This window comes from Atractosteus spatula, chromosome 5, assembly GCF_055471065.1.
Source record: "Atractosteus spatula isolate fAtrSpa1 chromosome 5, fAtrSpa1.hap1, whole genome shotgun sequence".
NCBI classification, from domain to species: domain Eukaryota; kingdom Metazoa; phylum Chordata; class Actinopteri; order Semionotiformes; family Lepisosteidae; genus Atractosteus; species Atractosteus spatula.
The window spans coordinates 15456319-15467356 of record NC_142710.1 but is presented as its reverse complement, the minus strand read 5'-3'; the positions used below and the strand labels follow the sequence as shown (position 1 = coordinate 15467356).

At 42.2% G+C, this 11038-nt stretch overlaps 2 protein-coding genes across 2 annotated transcripts; one reads left to right on the top strand and one right to left on the bottom strand.

Annotated features, from left to right (window-relative positions):
• Positions 1-230: 230 nt before the first annotated feature.
• On the top strand, positions 231-4480 carry LOC148834593 (uncharacterized). The gene is made up of 4 exons (XM_088917413.1): positions 231-300; positions 1807-1873; positions 2601-2638; positions 3666-4480. The coding sequence occupies exons 1-4, from the start codon at positions 293-295 to the stop codon at positions 4198-4200; spliced, it is 648 nt and encodes a 215-aa protein (XP_088773539.1). The 5' UTR covers positions 231-292; the 3' UTR covers positions 4201-4480.
• Positions 4481-4897: 417 nt separating this feature from the next.
• On the bottom strand, positions 4898-9526 carry fuom (fucose mutarotase). The gene is made up of 6 exons (XM_088917325.1): positions 9389-9526; positions 8203-8271; positions 7901-7971; positions 6707-6805; positions 6270-6343; positions 4898-5246 (listed from the first exon to the last, which is right to left on the bottom strand). The coding sequence occupies exons 1-6, from the start codon at positions 9471-9473 to the stop codon at positions 5180-5182; spliced, it is 465 nt and encodes a 154-aa protein (XP_088773451.1). The 5' UTR covers positions 9474-9526; the 3' UTR covers positions 4898-5179.
• Between the last annotated feature and the right edge of the window lie 1512 nt (positions 9527-11038).

The window sequence follows — 11038 nt, the reverse complement described above, 5'->3', positions numbered from 1 at the left end:
CAGTGCCATGGCATTGCTCAGTAAGAAATGTGAAAACGGCAGGTTGCATTAGTATTAAAACCAATGTATACGTGAATTATGACAAATTCATTTCTTGTTCCTCTTACGTGTAAGCTGCGTTAGCCTGCACTGTTTGAGAGAGTAAACAATTAACAAGAAGGTACAAAGTGCCAGGCATGTCTTTATTATACGACCTTTACCCTGTTTTATAGCACTGTGGTTTTATTCTGTGGCCAGATTGTTCAGATTGTCTTCTTCTGTGTTAATTAACGGGTACATCCAAGACGAAACCATGTTCAGGTAAGGATATTTTAAAGTCGATTTCTGTTTTAGACTGTGGAAGTGAAAGACAAGGGAAGGAAACATGACTCTTTTACTTCCAGCTAATCTTCTGTCATTAAAATTTACCCAGATTAGTTTGAGAGTTAAACTTATGGTTTTTACACAGACCCAGATACCATCTAAACAGACATCTACCAACATTTTTAAAAACATTTTCATATCCTCTGTAGCTGACCACTCCATTTAGAGATACTTACTCATTAAAGCCTTTGCAAAAACATGAAAATTACAAAGCAAACCACATCTTTACATAATTCTATTTAATGGGATGTAACAATTCATTAACATCTGTCAGAAAAGATTATGTGTTCAAGAGAAACAAAAAAGACAGCTTGAATTATATGTAGGTGGCTTAATTAGATTTTTTTGTTTTTTATAAATCTTATATTTACTATATATGCAATAAACTTTATATCTGATGAAAATGACATTTTTAAATAGATATGAATAAAGAATTTATTGTAGGAATTTATTTTCATAAATAATTTAAAAACTGCACTCAAAAGTGATGATCCTCCAAAACGTCTTTTATCCATAATTTTACTGACAATCAACGACAAATTAGGGGTTGACAGATACTCATACTGTCAAGAGCAGAAACTCCTTGTCTGTTTTCTTTATAAACCATCTGCTGCCTATTTAGAAACTCAGCTATGATAATCAGCAAATGTAGCATATCGAACAAAAATAAAATAAGTTTTCATTATAATTGTTAAACTGTCTACATGGAAATTAGAACTCTTGTATAATTTATTGTATCAGACATTGTAGTTTACAGTTTTGCCACACTAATAGGAAATTGAACTGATTTAGTGCAATTGTATTGTTTAGTACCATTGTACTAATTGTACTGATTTGAAACTTGACTGTTTTAGTGATGTTTGTAGTTAATTACCAGTTACGTACTGTATCATGCAAAAATAATTTACTGCTCGTTTATTTTAATGTATTGTGAAATGTATGACTAGAAAATATGTTCATTTTTTTGGAAAAAATGGTAGAAACATTAAGGTTATCTTAAAACACAGGATTTATTCAAGACTGGAAGAACAGAGCATTGTACTATAACACTATTATAATTGAGAAGTGTTGCTCTATGCTGTAACAAAACACTGAGCTCAAGGAATGATTTCAGAAACAGGCTGGGTGGCCAGTTTTATGCGTGGTGTTGGGTTACACTAACCAAAGTGAGTTGATTAAGAATAAGTTTAGCCAATTAAAAAGATGTAGCTTTCATGAATGCAAAAGATACAATCATGGGCTTCAGTTGCTACTGTTTACGCATGACTGACATGACTGAGTCATGATTGGCTGACAGAGGCAAATTAGTAGTTTAATTAGTAATCAGGCAAGAGCCAAATTAGAAGTTTAATTTATAAAGTCCACTGTGCACTACAAAGTGTTTTCTTAGACGCAAACGTTCACCATAATCCCTATTTTGCTTTTGTCCTTACTCTCTTTCAGGCTTTTCCTTTTGTCCACCATCTCTGTCTTCCTCAGTGCCAGCACTGCTAGGCCACATTTGACCTGGGTAGGTATGATCTTGGTATTGTATTCATAATAATAATTCCTTACACTTATAAAGCACTTTTCTGGACACTCCCCTCAAAGCACTTTACAGGTAATGGGGACTCCCCTCCACCACAGCATCTACCTGGATGATGTGACGGCAGCCATAGTACACCAGTACACTCATCTGCTCTCAGTGTGGAGGAGAATAGAGTGATGAAGCCAGTTCAGAGATGGGGATTATTAGGAGGCCATGATTGGTAAAGCCCCAGGGGGGAATTTGGCCAGGATGCTTTTTTAAAGCGAACAACTGCGTTAATTCAGGTAGAAAATTAAATTGTCTTTACAATTTGAAGTGGGTTCCCTCATACACAGCTATATACAGTAAATGCAAGCAATTAATCATTAGTATCAGCAGTATACTTTTATAATTTCTAGATGTTGAAAGACAATGTGGATCACTGGCACCTAATCAATTAAATGCTAAGCAACAGTGATTTTTGCTTTACAGAAATGTATAAACACAGCAGTTTGATATACCTGACTGTGTTTAGCTGCTGAGTGCCCACTCTTGAAAGAGCATAAAACTACATGCTCTCTGTACTCAGGACAGGATCCAGTATTAATTTCCAACCAATTTTATTATTTTACTCCACATGTGAGTCATTCAGTTGTGAAGCATAATTGATTTGTGAAGTCATGTTGCAGTGTCACATGAAGGTTTTTTTAACACTGTCATATCTTTCCAGGAAGAAGTGGACCCTGGTCAATATCAAGATGTTGTGTTGTAAGTTTTTTATTTACCCTGTGTTAATCCCTTACTGAGATGGTTAGAACACATGGTAGTTACTGTGATAAAACCCAAAGCCTTCCTGTTGAAAAGCAGCATCTTTGCTCTTCGCTTGTCACTCTGCTTCTTCAAGCCCAAGGAAAGCCAAAGACTTGGTGAGCTGTCTAATGCCGGCGTCACACTACAGGACTTTTCCTAGGGTTTTCAGTCGTAGCCTTCCTTTACATAATCGTAAGAAAATCACAGCGCGGCTGTCATTACCGTCAGTTGTGTAGTGTGACACCCCCAGCGACTCAGTCATACCGCCCCTACAACTCTCTGCGACTCGCTACGACAAAATCAAACTGGCGAGTCACAAGTTGTATAGGTGGGCTCTAGCGTCTGCAACAGTCAACAGCCAATGAGCGCTCATCCAGAAGTACAATACAGACAATGCCCACAAACAGTGAAGAACAATGGTGGCTGCAAGGAAGGAAGGAAAGTGAGTGTTTAGAACTGTGCAAATGGAGGAGAGGCTCGTCGAACTTTGGAGCCAGCACAGACGTCCGTTTGATGTTTCGTGGTTGTTGTTTGTTTACCTTTGTGTGGTGCTCCTCTTCTTATTCCGGTGTGCTCCACATTGATTGGCTGCCAAAATGAGGCGACCTTGCGGTACTTTCACGGTGCAAAACGAGATTTGGAACCGTGATGAAAAGTTGTGAGGGAATTGTGTACTTTGTCACCCCCTGCGATTCCTAGTCATTTAATTTGACACCCTCTAGGACAGAAAAGGCAGCAAGATTCAGCAACTGCAGTCGTGAAATTTGACATGCTCTCCAACTAGAAGTCGGGTCGAGCCATGTAGTGTGACGTCAGCATTAGCTGACAGAACCTGGTCATAAATAACAGTGATAACATCCCACGTCATGACAATAATATTAAAATGATGTTCTTGCCAGCCAGCCACCTCAATGGTGGTTTTCTTAAAACAGAACATATTTAGGAGACCATATTGAGATAACCTGTTTTATTCTCATACATCTAGAGATCTAGATGGGAAGCTGTCTGTGGGCATCAGGCAGATCGAACCTCCGGAAGGGTTAGCGATAACTGATGAGGATGTCCACCCTGGAATGGCAATCTGGAAAGCTGTGAGACACATGACAGAGCACACCCATCTCAAAGCCGAAGAGGACAGGGACGATCTGGACCACCCCTTCTCTGCCGAACACCTGGCACAGGCCCTCGGGCCCCGGCAGTCCCCCGAGCTGGGCATCAGGAACGCCGCTGCTGCCGAGAGACACCAGGAGGCAGAGCCTGACGCAGTCGAGCTTTACCACGCCTTTCCCGGAGCCCAGGACTCCGCAAAGGCCCGCCAGGATGCAGAGTTCCACCTCCCCCGGGACTTTGCGGGCCTGTACGCCTCGCAGAACCAGGAACCTGAAGACGATGTGGATCACATACACCACCCCCCCCAGCCTGGCCCGCGACACAACCCACCGCTCAAGACGGAACCGGTGAGCTACGAGGTGAAGCACCAACCAGAAGAAGACCGGGACCACATCCACCACGGCGTCTAAAAACCAGGGCTGGTTCACTCTTCCATCTGCTTCATTTCTGAATAACTGATGCTAAATCACAGGCCTAACCAAAGCTACTCGGTCGACTTGTCTTTAAATGCGCAGAAGAAGGATTAGTTTGTAAGAGCTGTTTTCTAATGGGGAGAACCTCGCTCTCGTCACAGGCGACTGTCTTCTGTCACACTGAAAGCTTGGCCGAGTAAGATCTCAACTGAAATCCTCTTTAAACATGGAACACTTCTGCATAAATTGGCTAAAATAAAAGCTATTGTTAACCGTTTTGATGTGTTTGTCATATTTTTCAAAAGAAGCCAGAGCGTTCATAAAAAAATACAGCTAGAACCAGTCTGTATTTGCTTTGGTTTGAACATACTCGGCTTTGTGGCATAAGCGTGTAAGAATGGATGAGTTGTTTTAGATTGTTCTTGGTGTTGCCCAGGGCTTTTCTGATCCCACCAGAGCTGCCCTGTTGCGAGTTCCCTGCATCCCACTTCTCTATTTTAAATACTTCTCAACTATTCTACACATGTATTTCCCCATTGCACCTGGGGACCTCAGGCTCAAATGCAACCCCTCTACAGGTCCCATGTGTCAGGACCCCCAATGTGCCATCAACCTGAACCCCCCTCACTGCTCCAGACTTCCAGCCATGCAGCAGTGTCTCAGCATGGAACAGTAAAAATGCACAATACATCTCTGAAACTCTTGCCCCCCAGAAAGCTAAACATTTATTACAAATGCATTAGACAACTTTTGTTGAACAATGTTACAATATGTATATACTGTATAAACTGGTGCATCCCTTGAATATGTTAAAAGACTGATTTTATTTAATGTGCAGGTAACTGTTTGCCTTGTTTCGGGTTCCGACCAAACAAACTTTTCTTAAAAAACCTCTCCCTGCTTGCAGACTGACAAGAACCTCACTTTTTTAAGATGTCCCGGGACCCTGAGCTTGAGATCAAAGGCAGTTTTCCAGTCAGCAGGAGTCTTCCGCTCCTATGACACCTTTCTTGATGATCAGGTTAGCATACAAGGAGGTCTCTCTGAGAACAGATGCAAGACAAGGTGCTGTGTAAGTAAAGATCAAGTTTCAGTGCATGGAAATCAAGACCTATACAGTATATCCAGTTTTTATTATTTCAATGACATTCCCTGAATACTGTTTTTCATTATCTCTCAATGGTAAATTTAAAAATCTATGTCCAGTAAAGCAATGGTTTATTCTTTTCAGGCTAGGGAATTCTGATAAGGCAAGGTCAGGCGATTCTGACTGGACCTACCAGCTGAACTGGGTACTGACCAGCAGCAGAGCCTAAGTTTGACATTCACATGTGGAAGTAACGCTTGTTCTCACCATTTGCAGCCAGTCAATGAACAAACATTTGGGCTAACTGAGTGGGCTGATTTTAATTTGGGATTTATGCACAAGACCATATTTCCATCCTTCGGATGAGACATTAAACCGAGGTCCTGACTCTCTGTGGTCATTAAAAATCCAAGGGCGTTTCTCGAAAAGAGTAGGGGTGTAACCCCGGCATCCTGGACAAATTTCCCATTGGCCCTTACCAATCATGGCCTCCTAATAATCCCCATCTATGAATTGGCTTCATTACTCTGCTCTCCTCCCCACTGATAGCTGATGTGTGGGGAGTGTTCTGGTGCACTATGGCTGCCGTCGCATCATCCAGGTGGGGCTGCACACTGGTGGTGGTGGAGGGGAGTCCTCATTACCTGTAAAGCGCTTTGAGTGGAGTGTCCAGAAAAGCGCTATATAAGTGTAAGCAATTATTATTAATTATTATTATTATTATTGGACGTTTCATATATAGAAAAGTGACTACCTGCTGACAACCTGCTCTGGCCTGATTGTAAAGGGTTAACTTCACTTGATGTTTAGACACATACATTGCTTAACATGGAATTCAGTGAATTACTGAAAGGAAACTCAAATAAAATCTTTTGTTCCATCTGTTTACTGCACACGCCCAGTATGATGAGCTTTAATACACCTAAGAGTAATTATTATTTTCTTCTTTTAAAACCTATAAAAAATAAATAAATCTTACCCTGTGGCGACAACAGCAAATGCTTTCTTAGCCCGTTCATAAAATGCAAACCTTTCCAGCATTTCTAAAGGTTTCTGGAGGAATGAAAGAAATCAGATCCCTCAGACACACTTACCAAAAGCCTCCTGTTATCTACAATACCATCTTCTACTCCAAATGAAGGAATGCAAATTACAGGAACCTTGCTGATATACCACCTCCTAACAGTTCTTATGACTTCTGTGTCTTCTGCAAAGACAGCTGCTTCTGAGAAAAAACCTGGCCACTCAGCATCAGTTATCCTCCACAGTATGACTGAACTGGAGCATGCATTTACATCAACATATTAAGCAAGAAGCACATGATGCATTTTATTTAAGCTGCAAAAGGCTGATAAAAGCTGAAGTCCCTAAGACTCATCTGATCGCCTGATTGCACTATAATATTAACTCACTGACATCCGATCCAGCTTGATGCAGAAGCTCCTGATACACGTCCCACACGTGCACCTCCACCCCTTTCTGCTTGTCACTGTCCACCACGTCCATCACAGCCGCCTGTCACAGCAGACACAGACGCTGGCCATTAGAGAAAGGGCGCCATCGCTGACTTGAGCAGTGCACAGAGGACTCGTGGCACCATTTTAGTTTTGCGGCTGGAACTGACACCTCTAGCTCGTGAGAGTGCCGAGATGCTAGTGTGAGCTGGCACATGACATTTCCTTCTTTAGACCCCCCCTGCAGGGATTATCAATTTAAACACGACTTTGACATATGGAAGTCATAAGCTGGATGATCAGCAATCACGCACTGTACTTTCATACTGGGGGACCACTGCCTTGCTCTTTGAATGAAGGGAGCAAACAGAGGTGGCCAGATTGTGCTTTCTAAACCCAGCCTACCCAAGGTCCGCGGCACACGGGATTGACTGAAACTCACTGACCCACCAGCAAACTTGAACTGCAACTTTATTTGTCATTATACTTACACTTAGTCTCTCAGGTGCAGTATATAAATAGAACAGCAGACAAGAGAATTGACAGAAAGACAACAACAATAACAGTGTAAACAGCAGTATGGTGCCAGTGCAAAATTGTCCAAAACTGTGCAAATCCGCAAAACAGAGAAAGTATACAAACAGGAAAAAAACAGTGCAAAAGTAATACGGCGAACAGTGCAAAAGTAATACGGCGATTAATAAAGAGTACAAATAGTGCAACTTGTACAGTTTTAAGTACAATTTCGGCTTACATTCAGTTGTCGTGTATGTAGTGGTGTAGGAGTTAATGTATGTGGAGTATGGAGTGTGTATAGAGCAATAATGACTCCGACAGGCTGTGTTGCTGGAAGACAACTGACAGCCATTTGTCTCTCTGGCTAAATTTGCAGAAGGAGCTGCAGATAGATTTGGGCCCTTCAAATTCAGGAGATCAAGTGGGACACATAAAAGACATGCTGATGTGGCAGTTTAGAAATAATTCTTAAAAGGCACCGTTTTAAATGACCACCTTTATAAGATCATTAACATTGTATACAAAAGCCAAAGATGAGGCAATGATGTCATTATTCAGTTCATCTCTTGTTTTATTTAGTACCAGGAAAGAACAAATGACACTAAAGGAGCTGTAATGACAGACCTGTGTACGAACCTACCGGGCAAGGGACGTAAGTGTCCAGTGGAAACAGCTTCAATATGGCTCCCAGGAGCTCTGGAATGCGCAGGCCTAGGAAGAAATTTATCATGAGAGCAACTGACGAAGCAAACCGATATGTGCAATTCGTGGCACCTTTTAAAAAAAAGCGCACCGTTTTTCCCCCATTCACACACCCCTCAGGACAGTTTCACTGTCTGACACAGACATCCCACAGGCTGGACCTGCCAAGACCTGCTTTCACACCACCAAGCTCAGAAACTACCAGCTGGGGAAAAAAAAGGACAAGAGGGGCTCCCTTACCATCAGCCCTGATTTCAGCCGGCCCACACCGGCACGTGGAAGAAGTAGGGAAGTTCGCATCTGCAAGAACTGAAAGAAGAAAACAATTCCCAGTCCTGCAGCTCCCTGCTGAAAAGATGTCACTGCAAGGTGTGTACTGTATGCTTCACGGCAGGGCCTGATCCGAATTGAAATGAAGATACCAGACTAGGGAAAGAAAAGGGGAATGTCTTATTTTTCTTGCTTTTCAAATCAGTTTTTGAGCCAGGAAACTTTTTTTTTCCTACAATTCACTGGAGTAAACAAAGGAGGCATTAAAAGATTGTTTTAATGTCTTTTACACCTTCGTTTTTAAGAAGCACCCATTTAGACAGGGCTGGAATACATGTTGTTGACCGACTTTACTAAACTATCAACAGAGTAAGGTGGACAGAACGATGTTTTGTTTGCAACCTTCCTTCTGCTCTTTTCTACATTAAAAGTCTGATTGCTGGATCTCTTTTTCTAACAATGCAGCTGGAAGGTTGTTGGTACAGGTCTCTCCTGTTTGCTGTATGTTACCTACGGTGCTCTTAGTGGACACACATTAAACCTCCTCTACCTGGGTGACAAAGCTAACAACAAGAAACTTCAGTTGACTTCAGCAGGTGCAAACATTTTACTGTGATATGTGTGTGTTTATAGCAACAGAAACGATACAGTTTTATTCATAATCCTTTATAACTACAGTTGAGCGTTTGTCCTTCAGTGATAACTGGGGACATTATACTTCAATAATATCAAAGGAGGTCCCAAGGGCTTTCAAGCATTGAGTTATTCGGTCAGATCGTTGCAAGAGAAGGAAGTTTGCCTTTTAAAAGAAAAGTGCTGGCACTAAGAAACTATTGAGTGGTGAAAGCCTTTAATAGCGAACGGGGCACATCTAAGACGCATGCGCATCTATCGGGGTCCAAAGTTAAAAGGCAAGTCAAAGCGCCCTTTCCGGCTCGTCTCCAGATTTCCTTCTCTCTACAGCCTTTATTTCTGATGAAGGACACGGAAGTTGAAGTCATTCCCCTTTCATGCTACCGCATAGTATTTTAAGTAAGTTAAGACCGGTGGGGGTAAAGTATAGTAAATAGTTGCCGTAGTCGTGTTATAAGCCTGTATATTGTTGTCATTGAGAGGCCTGTACGTGCGCACTGTCCGAGCGAAATCACTCGTTTACCTAGCTCATCGCCGTGACCCATTTTCGCCAACGCATACAACAGGTCTGGAGAAATGATAGGCGGTATTCCTTTCAAAACGACCATCTCTGCAGCAGAGCACCGCCTGGACACAGCAACACAGACTCGGGAGGGTGGAAATAGGGAAGTCACATGACGGCCGTCTCCTTCCGCGATTGGTCCGCAATGAGGAAGTGCTCGCTCGCTCTCTCTCTGTGCACATGCAGCCCTGTGCCTGCGGGGGGCTGCGTTACCTTACCGGGGAGCTGAAAGGGACCCCAATCCAAGCGCCGTGGGAGCACTAACTTGAATCTTGAAAGTGTACTCAGCGCGCCCAAGTGTCAGACGGCTGTCATCCAAAACGATTCGCAGCATTTGAGTTGAGGGCTAGCAACGTGTCCGCGGTTCTGCCGGTGGATGCGGTTCTTTTGGACCAGGCGGAGCAGCCGCACTGAGTGGCCGGACCACAGCATTCAATACGTTTTCATCCAGGGATGTAAAGCCGTGATTAGCATCCTGCTATCTTTGGCCGTTTAGATGCAACGTGTTTTGAATCAGCAAATCGACCCCTCCCCACACACACACACCCACCCCAAAGCGGAAACCTTTTATTTCATTTTACTCGGTGACCAAATGTAATCTTTGGCATGAGATCTCTTTTTTTCACTGCTCGGGAGGACGACGCTCGTGTCTTGTAAAACCCTTGAGCGCCGTGAGGAAATGTTGGTCTTTACAGATCACAAACTGTGTGAAAAATTAACCGCTCTAAAAATACTCTCCAATATCCTATTGGTGGCGAGAATCCGAGGAGGCAGTTCTGTCCGCCTCTGGTCCGCACGGCTCTTGTTAGTCCAATATGCGGAGCGGCCTCTGTCGGCGAAGACAGGTACTGCGCGCCGGGTTGGTTGCTTTATCGGGGTGGAAGTAACTCGGTATAAATTCTTGTGCTGTAACATGACTCGAGCTGTGCTGCGGATAGCTTTTCATGGACATGTATATTTATTATTTCATGTACATTCTGATGTACAATCTATAGCATTGCTGTACATTGTACCATTACATCGTATGATTTATCGGCGTGCTGCTGTTAATTTATTGCTGTTTTTTTTTCTTCACTTACTCTACGATGTATTTAACTTTTCATATTTCACATTAAGACTCTATTATGATCATTCCCGTGGGAAAATCTTGTTTTGTGGCACAGTTTCAAATAAAACAACAGAACAACCATCACCGACAAAGAATTCAGGACAAACAAACACTTCGGCAACACACTTCCAATGAATACTAGAATCAAATGAAAGACAATTATACAGGTTAAATGTAATGTTTAAATGTAATGGCCCCTGAATGCTAATGGTGTATGCTAAATAGTAATAGTAGTAATAATAATAAACATTAAAATTCAGACTGGGTTATTCTAAAATATGTTTAACAGTATCATTCCAATGTGTTATTTAAAATTTAGCTGCTCGGTAGAATCAGTCTGGTTCTTTAATTTGTCACGAAGTTTATTTCTTCAGCCAGGCAGCGTCTCAAGAATAAATATTCGATACATGCAGGTCCGTTGGTGAATTTCATTTAAAACTACAGATCCAGTACGTTATTAGATGAATACACAAGAAAGAAATCGTAATCTGTTCCTTGTTGAT